General features: G+C 37.8%; 1 protein-coding gene across 1 annotated transcript; it reads right to left on the bottom strand.

The window, feature by feature from the left end:
* Positions 1–1,679: 1,679 nt before the first annotated feature.
* On the bottom strand, positions 1,680–11,369 carry BLOC1S5 (biogenesis of lysosomal organelles complex 1 subunit 5). Its single transcript, XM_015619915.2, has 5 exons — positions 11,232–11,369; positions 9,989–10,071; positions 7,748–7,877; positions 6,042–6,100; positions 1,680–3,781 (listed from the first exon to the last, which is right to left on the bottom strand). The coding sequence occupies exons 1-5, from the start codon at positions 11,326–11,328 to the stop codon at positions 3,602–3,604; spliced, it is 549 nt and encodes a 182-aa protein (XP_015475401.1). The 5' UTR covers positions 11,329–11,369; the 3' UTR covers positions 1,680–3,601.

Below are 11,369 nucleotides of genomic sequence, written 5' to 3'. Positions count from 1 at the left end.
AGTGTAAGAATGCAGCTCTTGAAAGTTTTAATCTCCAACATTTGAGTCTAATCTCAGACTATAATAAATTTTAATTAGAATGCAAAAGAACTGCAGACAACATTTTCACATCAGCACATGTTACATAAATAACTAAGAGTGTCCTGTTCTAATGGGGCAAATGCCACTGGTAAGTAGTGTGTGCAGCTTCATCCACTAAAATGTCTTTTAGTTACGCAAAACACTGCAGCTGAACAGCAGCATTTACGTTTCATACCTTTTATAAAACCAGGCTCCCTCATGCTCCTTCTCCAGACTACACTGACACCTGCTGGGGAACTTCTGTCAACCTCAGAATCCACATCCTTGAGACATTGAGCATTTTTCAACTCAGCAGTGAACTGATTCAATTCACTGGCTGATTATGCCATGTATTTATTTGCTGTATAGTTTGACTTCTGAAAGTAACTCCACAATTTTTGAGGAAAGATCTAACAAGCCATAAATTATTGGAGAAGATGTGATGCTCCAGTTGTAATGACGTACTTTTTTATTACAAGTATTAGTCATTGTCACCATATGAAGAAGCAGAGGAAGAGCATACAAACTAGCATTCTCTCTCCTTCCTAAGGTTATAAACAATGTGGTAGGCCTTAGATACAATCCATTCCAAGAGGAACAGCACACAGGTTCATTTTTAACATAAGGCAGTTTAAAAAAAACCCCAAACCCTTAAATACCTCTCAAGCTCCTCAATTTATTTTTTCTCCTGAAAACAGCAGGGGCAGATTTCATACATCAGTTCCAAGGAAGACACCAGCTTCTTGCTATGTGTTCATTAGAACAGAAAGACTAAGAAAACATTCCAGTGGTTACATGACACCCAACCCCACTTTCAGTTCCAAAGAACAGTTCAGTTAAATAAGCAGCGCTAATAGTTAAGCGAAAAGTTATGCACATAGTCTGGTACAAAGATGGATTGCAAAACTCACTTTTCATACTAGAAGTTAACTTAATATTGAGGACCTTTTTCAACTCCCATTGGAGTCCAATGCAAACTTCTATCAGGTTTAACAGGGATTAAATAAATCCTCAAGATTTTTAAAGCTATGGAATTCAGTCATGTAAAATTGCAAGTATAAGGTGAAACACTTCATGCATCAGTGGCATAAAAGCAACTATAAAACTATTGATTTTTCTATTTCTCCCAAATAGCTGAGACTGTGAATAATAAAAACTTGAATTTTGCAAAGAAAGTTGCACTGTGGAGAATTACTTGTGTCCAGACATAGTCCCACTTTGATTAAAAAATACTGGAGACAGGAATCTTTATGTCAGACATATTGAGATAGTATTGGACACATCAGGTACTGGTCGAGATTATTTTAAGCATTTGGACAGAAAGGTAGGTTTTCCTACAAATGCTGGCAAGTTGCTTCAAAGATGATTAAGCATTTCCAAGTACCTACACCATACCATGCAAAAAAAGGTGAAACTTACTAAATGAAATTATAGCAGGAACAGATATTTTTCATTTAGTCCCCACAATGAATAACAACATTGACCAAGAGGTAGATTGAAGAAGTATTTCAAATGATCTCCAGCATAAAAGATTCTTCAGCATAAAACACTCTGAAAGAAGAACACTTTTGCAGTGTTAGTACTTAAGAAGCTTTTAAAAAAATCAGGAGCACACATCCTACAGTTTTGGAAATACCACTTTATTTTCCAGTGAATATCCAAATTATAACACTTGCATCATTGCTTATGAACCTTCAAATTGATGAAATACTAAAACCTACAGTTCCAGTGCACAGTTAATTAGATATCTAAATCTTAATAAAAATTATCAGTGCAAAAAATAAAAATTAATTCAGTATGCAGTTAAATGCATTTTGTTACAAAGATATTTGGGCTTTGAGCACATATACATCAAATAATCTGGTAAGAGAAGCCACTTCCACAGTCTGTGCTCCAAGCAAAACGATTCCACACCCAATTCTAAAGACAGGCAAGAACACATTTTTTCTTTTTAAATGAAAAGTCTGAGCTTAGTTACAACATTCATCACGGATACACAAGCCGAGAAATATTACAGAAGTCACCCTCTATTCAGATAGGAGATGTTAAAAAAGAGGCTTTCCTATTTTTCATGTGTGGGATCCTTTTGAGACATCTCTGTTTTTTCCATTCAGAACAGAGAATTAACAACATTCCAGCGTGCCCCAGTGTCGGCAAATCCTCTTTTGAGTCCAGATACACGATGATGATTGATGAAGCTGTTGGACCTACGGTAGCAGGCAGAGCAGCTTGGCAGGAATTCAGTGTTATTGAAAGAAATCTCAAATACTTATTCCATCTCCTCTACTAACTTTAATCACACTATCAACATTCTGCCAGGAATGGAGCCTTGAAACCAAGCCATAAACCTACACAAGCAACCCTTGTTGGTATATTACTGCTGCAATACAGGTAAAGCGTAAATTCTGTTTATTTTTACCTGCTCCCATTCTACATTGGACACCAGCTAAATTATGGAAAGATATTTCCTGCACTAACGGTTAGCTTGCAGCAAATTTCATTAAGGTACTACGTCTCATTTTCCCTGGTTAATGAACTGATTAAGTTAACTTCTTCAGTTACACCGCTGGTAACTGCAAGTTTGGGATAAAGGAAAGCAGTGCAGGAGCATATTTCACATAGGCTGTAAAAGTTGGTAAGAAAGCAGATCAGTACTACAGGCATTTAACCACTAATCTGCTCATTTGTTATACTGATAAAGAAAAATCTTACCTCAGTTGCTTCATAAAGTTCTGACAAGCTTATCCTAAGTAAACCAACAGCATGCCAAATATTTAAGGTAAAACTGTACTAGCTACAAAGCTAATACAAAGACTGATATGCTTCTCATGATCACTTATTTAGCTTGTTTTGGCTTTGCTTAGAACAGTAAAGCTTAAAAAGAGAGGCCTGAGACAGAGGGAGAAAAAAAATAAAAGGAATTGTTGACCAAGCTTACCTTACAATTTTTATGTTAACAAAAACCATTCAAAATGCAACTCTAATTCATAATACTGAACATACAACCCAAAAGTTTGAATTACCATTGGATTTAGAATTCTGTTGAGATCTTTCACTGGTTAATCTTCAAAGTAAAATATTCCATCAGAAAACTTTATTTTCTTGAAATCTACAAGCAGAATACAGAGTTTTCTCAGTGAATTCTCAGCTAACTATGGCTGGAATCCATTAACCTACTTTTTGGGAAAGGGCTGTGACTGCACACCAGGATAGCTGATATTACATTAGTCTCTGTTTTCCCAAATGATACGATACTCTGCCGATGGGAGAGAACTCCAGTTTGCAACTCCCTGAGCTGATGTAGTCACACAACTTTCAGTTCCACCTTCCAAGAAACAAAGCAATACTAGCATTCCACTTGCCCTGAACCAAAAAAGCATAGATAGGCACTTAAGTTGAAAGTATGCAAATCTTTTCTTCCCGTACCAAGCCCGTAGAGGAAATTCTCCTTTTTTCTAACAGCTTCAGCTTTCCAAAAGAATCTCAATTTAAGTCAGAAACAACTGAGCATGGCACAAATCCAGCATTATTAAAAAAGGTCTTAAAAAGAAACATATTTGGCCAGTTCCTTCTCCATCTCAGAATACTGCTCTTTGAGGCGCTCCATAGCTTTTCTGTGCTCTTCATCCACCTCTGCACGTTTGTTCTGCTGTTCTTTCATGAACTCCTCCCAGTGGGCAATGCACTTCTCCTCACGAGCCATCCCCTTGTCTGCCTGAAGCTGACAGGAGGAAAATACAGTGTTTTTAACAATCATTTCCATACTAAAACAGGGAGATTAATGAGAGCTACATAATGATAAAGTATCTGGAAACTAGCAAGAAAATATATGGAAAGGGGAAACTAAAGAAAACTTTTATTTTTGTATAGCCAATCCCTAAAAAGTGGTAAAATGTCTGCAATACTATTAATGTGATTGTATTAGCAATGATGCTATTTCTATAAAATACAACAACAGAGATATTAAATGTTTTGAAACTGGCAGCTAGTGTTTCTGCTTCAGCCAGCTAGCTCTCACTGTGATTAATGTCTTCCTTTATAAATAAGTTATTTTTCCCCCTCATGCTTTCCTACTGCTTGGCTTCTGCTAGGTCTAATTCTGTTTACTATCTTATCTTGGAAAAATAAAAAATAAAAAATGTCTAGATATCTAGAAAAAGAGATCATACACACACCCAATGCACCTGACAAAACACAGTGTTATTTTGTGAATTACTTGTGAGCTGTATTGACAGTCTGGCTCTCTTATAGGTCTTATAGGTGCAAAAGCCAAAATAAATCTAGGCAGTTGTTCTTCCATTTGCTCCATCTCCCAGCAAAAGAGAGCATTAATCCTTCTTTTTTAGCCCCTCTCCTTTTCAATGCATCAGCTATGACTATTTCTTAATATGTGGCATTTTTGTCAACTAAAGGCACTGGGAACCCATTTATGTATTCTTAAATGCTCTTTCTGCTGTTCTTCAAGATCACACAGCACGGGCTAAATACATGACTTTTTTTCTGTGAAGCCTTTCACACACTTTAATATTATGCCAAGATCCATTCTATTTGTAACAGATACAGTAACAGTAACATCTACTGACAAAATACACCAGTGCACACTAACAGTTTCACTGGTACACTACTTTGTCTTGAACAGGTTTTGAAAAATTGGGGTTTCAAACACTTTTTGACACAGCTACACATCACCTATCCAAACCTGACACTGCATTCTGTCAAAATACCATTATTTTTTCAGAACACATCATTTCAGAAAAGTAAGGAAAAGGTATTTCTCCTCATGTAGCTGTGCTACAAAGACAACTTTTATCCATACTTTTTAAAAAGTTACCTACATGCTATTACTCCCATTTGGAAAGTTTCAGGCAAAAAAGTCTTACTATACAAACTTTAAGAAATGCTACAAATCCTGGATACCTTTAACTACTCTTCCACATCATATTAAAAAAAAAAAAAAAAAAAAAAAGGGGAAACATACAGCTAGTATTTTTTAAAAAGAACAGTTACCATTCTTACTGACTGTTCATTTTCTAAGTTAGAATATTCTAATTAAAGTTTTACTTCAAACAAACAGTAGCAGAACTGTAAGAATTTCCTACCTCTCTATGAGTATCTACCCTAGTATCAGACACAAGCGAACACTGTCAGTGCTCAGAGGTGTGCTCTTTGCCCAGTACCAGTATTCAATTGAAAGTGGACTGCCCATCTCCATCAGTTGCAAAAAAGGAAAGAAAAACATAACTATCAAATTATGTCCTTCGATGCACAGCCTGTTTTGCCTGATGGCCATGGAAATGTCTCTGGTTTTTCCTCAACTGAATTATCAACAGCATTTTGCAAGTAAAGAGATAACACAGGAACACAATAAAGAAGTAGTAATGAGAGTACATGAAACTAATTTCTTGTATAATTTTCCAGGTTTTAGATTCAGAGCACATGTATTTCAAATAAGCAAAGTGGAGCCAACTGAAAAGCTTCCAATGATTCGCCTGTTCCTATAATACAGCCCTTCATTAAATAACCCATCCACCAGTTAAAAAAAAGACTTCCTTTTCAACAAGCAATATATATATAATATGGTCAATGTTCTCAGCTAACTAGGAAAGATTTACATTTCCATTCTGGTAGGTTAGTAGATGTTTTTTGTTCCACAGAAAACAAGCTTTTTTTATATCTAAGCTTTCCCTGTATGTGACAAATGTTATAGTCTGAACTAGGAGGGAAAATAAAGCAAAGGAAATAAAAAAGTAGTTTCCATATATCAAGAGATTGTAGAAAGAGTTAGCTAGATCCATTAACTTTGCAGTGTGCATTTTACAAGTGCAGAAATCACCCCAAAAGAAGTTTTACTACAAGTATATAAGGTATAGAAAAACATGTTTTTAAATTTTGCTATACTGAAAGCAGATAAATGTGCTGTGAAGCACAAGACTCTTAGAGCACAAAATCAAAATCTATGCATCCGTCTATTAATCATTTACCTTTCTCACTTCATACTCCCTCTCTTGGAGTCTATGGATCATAGTGTTGGCAGCTTGCACTGAAACAACAAATTGCAGTAGATCAGTCTGCTGTTGTAAATAAAAAAAAAAACTGCCTGAAAGGGATTTAGAAGATGCAAGAGGTTGCAAGGTGAAGATTATATTCCACTGCGACACTTAACTCTACCCAAGAGTCACCTGTACCTGCAGAAAATGCTCTACACTTACAACTTTTAAGCTTATAAAAGTAAGTAGGCTTCTTGCAGTGTTCAACCTCTGTATGGTCTAGAAGCCAAAAGCAGGAAGGCAGTGAGATCCTCTTGTGCCCACACTCTTACTGTTGCTGATGAGCTGGAGTGCACTACTCAGCACCTCAGAAGACATCAAAAACACTCTCAAGTCAGTAAGTAGAAACAGGGGACCAATCTCTATGTTTTAGTTAGTTGGGGTATTTTTTTCCCTATTCTTTCCCCATCAGCTGTGTATAGACTCCACATGTACAACATCTTTATGCTGAAGTTCATCTCTTCTCTCCCAGACTGAGCCTGGGAAAACTTGTCAATGGAAATAGGAATGGTATTCACACACCACCCCCCCTTCCCCCCACTTATTTAACAATTAATTTTAACACAATTAAGTATACTAATTTCCCAAACAGCAACTAGATGCACTCCTGGACAACTGGCTCAATCTGCTGCTGCTTGAGCAGGGAGGTTGGACATGACCTCCAGAGGTTCCTTCCCACCTCAACCATTCTGTTACTGAAGATGTACTATACAGCTGGCCATTAGAAAGTCAGGGAGCAGCACTGAATTAGTTAGATGGAATTAGGATGCCTTATTTGCATGAATTAAGTTTCAATGTCTTCCTGCAATCCTTTTGGTGTGTAAAGCACCAACTACCATTTGCTATTCTGCATATGCCAGATGCCATATAAATAAATTATAGGAAAATTAAATGCTTACACAACATGCCACACATAAATTGTAACAAACCCCACAGTGGCATGTTTCAACTACATAAATTTGGCAGCTAAAGCTGAGTACCCACACTCTTAGAATCTCTTTGGAAGAAGCCATCCTGCTAAATGAATAAGAAAAAAAAGAACACTTCAAAATTACTACAAATTTCAAACATTCTTTTAAAATCTGAGCAGTAAAGAAATATATTAACTAGGATTTACCTAAGATTAGCATGCAATTACTATTACTTCCCAATTTGACTGAATAATAATAATGATAACAATAATGATAATAATAATAATAAATTTCATAGCTATACAGCAGCAAGTTGTAAGTGATGTGAGACAGTATAATACACTCCTGTGGGAAAATTAAGAAACTTGAAAGTCACACCACATCATGCTTGCAACAAACCAGGAAACTGAAATTTTGTCCATGGCTATAGTCAACGTGGAGCACTGTTTCCAAATGAATAGGAAAAGAATGAGCTGAATCAGCTTCTACTTAAATTAAAAAAAAAACTTTAATGTAACCTTAGCAACAGCTGATTGGCAGGACTACTATGTATCAAAAAACTTCCCCATTGTTTCTCTTTTAAAGTTGCACAGAATGAGAACAAAGCACATAAAGAATAGAAAATTACCCAAGTGTGGTAATTTTTTAACAAATCATATTTTGAATCCAAACTATTTAAATTACTCCTCAAAATGATACATCAAGAGCAATAAAAAGCAACCTGCTTACATCTCTTGAAGGTTTCACTCAAATTGTCTTGCATTGCCTGCTCACACTTTGGAAGAACACGTTCATTTGTTTCAAAGATCGTCTTTTTCAGATTTTCAAGTACTCGCAGTTCTCGGAGGCCACGCTTTTCCTGCCACAAAAATGAAAGAAAGTGAGTGGCTAGCAAAGAATTCCACTTCACAAATTAAAGATGGTTTCCCAGATGAAACTAATAGTTTCATCTCAAAGACTAGCCCATTATCTACTAAAGTGTTATTCTACTTACTTAACAACATAGATAAAATTGCCAAAAAAAGAGAGCAATGTTCCATTCTTCACATTAAAATACAAAAATCCTTTGAATGACTCATGTGGCCCTGGTGAGAAAAGACTGTATTAACTATTTACACACTGTGGGGAAAAATGTCCTGTTTTGTACAGATAATTTATAGCATCTCTAAAACAATGGAGAGCAGCAGAGCTTGAAAAGCATTTCATTTCTATAATGCAGCTGTTTACTGAGAAATAACATAGCAGTGATTCTGCTTGCTTGATGTCTGACCTTCCACATTTAGTGTGGCAGGAGGTGAAAACAATGCAAGTAAAATTGTTTTAACTGAGGTAAAGCAACAAGGTTGACTAAAAGATAATATAACACAGCTGACTAAAGACAGTTCTTCTAGATCACTACTGATCATGATTAATTACAAGTACAGCAAGATCTTGTTTTACTGTCTGAATAAAAAAAAATCTATTTTTCTGAAGCCACAGCACTATTCCCACTCTGAATTTCACCAACATTTTACTTTAGATCAAAACCCTACATAAACAAAAAATACTCTTATCACATGAAGTAGGACAGGGATCACCACACCCATTTTAAAACTTCAGAAACAGAGACACAGGCAAGTAAAACTCCTTAATTAAACAGGCTCCAGATTTCCTGAGTGCAAATCTCCATTCCTTGCACACTAGCTGCTAATCACTGGAAAAATAAGCAAAACCAAAAAGTATCTCATATCTCAGAGGTAAAAACAAGCAGAATTTTTGGATGCCAGTGGTCCTGAGCCCACTTAAAAGAAATTTTAAATTACAAAAATTTAAACAATCCTCTGCTTTCTATTCTCCCCCCATAAAAAGTATAAACCAGTAACTGAATTTCAATTAAAGATCTAAGAATATATTAAATTTGTCTAAGAAAGAGAACAAGACTTCAGGTGAAATGAGACAAACATATGAACTATCAACCTAAAGATATAAGTTCTAATTTTGTCCATGAGTTTAATATTTTCCTTCCTGTGGAATGACATTTAAAACGGCTTACTGTATGCCATAGCTTAATTAGGGAAAGTGGAGAAAAGAAATGATTTGTTATGACTCTCAAGCCCATGCCATACCAATCTGATGAGAGTTTATTTCATATCTGTATTTTGCTAAGCCAGCAGAGACAAAATAGACCTCTGTGAAATATAAGCCATAGTCTAGGTGGGGGGTGAGGGGGAAAGACATTTTAATGTCATTCAAATCAGGTCTGCATACTGGAATTTTGAGGTACAACTGCATTTTCAGTTACATTTTTAAATTCCACATTCTGTAAGAAAGAAAACCTATACAGTAACAGCCTTTTGCTGGCATAGGGCTCAAATTTTCTTAACTTTTGCTGCCATCTTGTGGAAACCAAATTTTACTTTCCAGGCAAAGCTGTATATAAACACTTCAACACATTCAGTACTTTAGCCTTATTTGCAGCCAATCAAATAACAGTTATTCAATTTTTAATGATTTTATTACTTTGCACAAAGTGTTCCTCTTTCAGTAGTATCACTTTCTCTTGTGTAACAAAAATCAAAGAAAATAAAAGTATGACTGTGCTAGCTGAATCCACCTGAGGCATAAAGTAGTTTCTCAAGATGTAAACTTACACTGGCCAACAATACTTTCCTTGAACCAACCAGACCTTTCTAAGATGTTAGGACTACATTATTATCCTACATTAATATTCTTGCCAGTCTTCTGCAGGAAAAAAAACCTAACCAAATAAACCACATGTTCTTTTCAAAAGTCTTAAAAGAAAAAGACCTAATTTACTGCCTCGTTTGGTAAAGATGCAAACTTATACTACAGATGAGTTATTTTGAGAAAAAAATCTAATGTCAATCCCTTTTGAAGAAAGTTATGTACATACTATGATACGTAAGAAGGATGCTAAAGCTGTTCAAAGTTTCACACCCTGCTGGCATCCAGTAAGATACAAATACTTACCTCAAATTCTTTAACAAAGTAACGTATTTCTCCCTGAATTACTGGTCGGTGATCCAGCAGTCTTGAATAAACTTCTCCAACATCTAGAAGATTAATGAAAGCCATAATTTCAGTTTTTCTCTCACTCTCACACCAGGCTACACACTGTACCTCAGTGTGAGGAAGGACTCTTGCTCACCAAGTACATACAAAACCAAAGGAGCACCAGAACAGAATTTGTAGGGTAACCTATCTACCCACCAAACCACCAGCTCAGATAAAACAAAACGAACCAGTGTTCCAGATGCCAAAGCTACTTTCTGTAAAGGTGAACATTCTCCTCTGTGGCTCAGCACCCTTTGTCTCAACCCCTCAGTACAGCTTCTGTATCTGATTGTTAGCGCTGGTAAAAGAACAGAACTAAATGCTGCAGCTTAACAGAGATCCACAGATTAAGTGTGGGAGTCTTTCCTGGCAGGAAACAGAAGGAATCCTCATTACAAAGGAAAACTGTCAGCATTTTCTTGGATTCTAGGGCCAGACTTGAAATTCAGTCTTGGAAAGGAGTATTTACTATTTAAGAATATGCAAAGAAACAGGCTCGCCTGTCACAAAGAAAAAGCCTGCTAAATTGAAAAGCACTGTGAGAGCATAGCAAATACTGTTTTAAGAAATACACACTGTAGCCCCCCAAAAAGCCTTTAAGGTGGCACTACCAACTAAAGGATGCGTTCTCCTGCCCCAGCTGATGGACCTGCCCCTTGGCTCTACTGTATCCACCTGTGTTTGTTCTACACCCTGAATCCCACCCCGTTCAGAACGGCGCTGAACGCTTATTTAGAAACTCGGGAAAGTCATGATTGCAGTAAATAAGGCACGGGCTAAACCACTACCCAGACCATACCTTTCTGAGGACGGATTAAACAGGACAAAGCCTGTTGCGAACAGGAGCAAAAGCAAGAGCTTCCCAGGAAACTCCGTGCCCGCGGCAAGGGCCTCGGTGGTCGATTGCTCCCCAAAGAAAGCCACAGAGACACCCTTATTTACCACTTTGAGAAACGAAAGCCAGCTAAGCCTCCCAGGTGTCCAGCTTTAAACCTCAGCACACGCCGCCCAAGCCCGGAGGGCTGGAGGGCGCTGGAATCCTGGAGAGATGGACCGGTCCTGGGGGCGTCCCGGGACCCTCCCGCCGCTCCCAGGGCCGCTGGGCCGCCTTCCCGCCGCGGCTCAGCAGCTCCGGCGGCCCGCACCGCTCCCTCCTTACCCTTTATGATGGGCTGGATCGGGGACCCGGCGGCCGGAGAGTCCCGTCTCCTGTCGGCGGGCGGGCGGGAGGGGGACGCGGGGCCTGCCCCGCTCATGGCGCTCGGCGGCCCCGGGGCCGCGCCGGCCCTGGCCCGGC

Source organism: Parus major, chromosome 2 (genome assembly GCF_001522545.3).
Source record: "Parus major isolate Abel chromosome 2, Parus_major1.1, whole genome shotgun sequence".
NCBI lineage: Eukaryota > Metazoa > Chordata > Aves > Passeriformes > Paridae > Parus > Parus major.
Note: the sequence above shows the minus strand (reverse complement) of the source record. Positions and strands in the feature narration are given on the sequence as shown.

Coding starts and splice junctions, on each gene's coding strand:
- BLOC1S5 (XM_015619915.2), bottom strand. CDS start 11,328: ATGAGCGGGGCAGGCCCCGCGTCCCCCTCCCGCCCGCCCGCCGACAGG. Junction 7,878..9,988: donor ACTTTGTTAAAGAATTTGAG/GTAAGTATTTGT, acceptor TTTTTGTGGCAG/GAAAAGCGTGGCCTCCGAGA. Junction 3,782..6,041: donor GGGAGTATGAAGTGAGAAAG/GTAAATGATTAA, acceptor TCCTCCTGTCAG/CTTCAGGCAGACAAGGGGAT.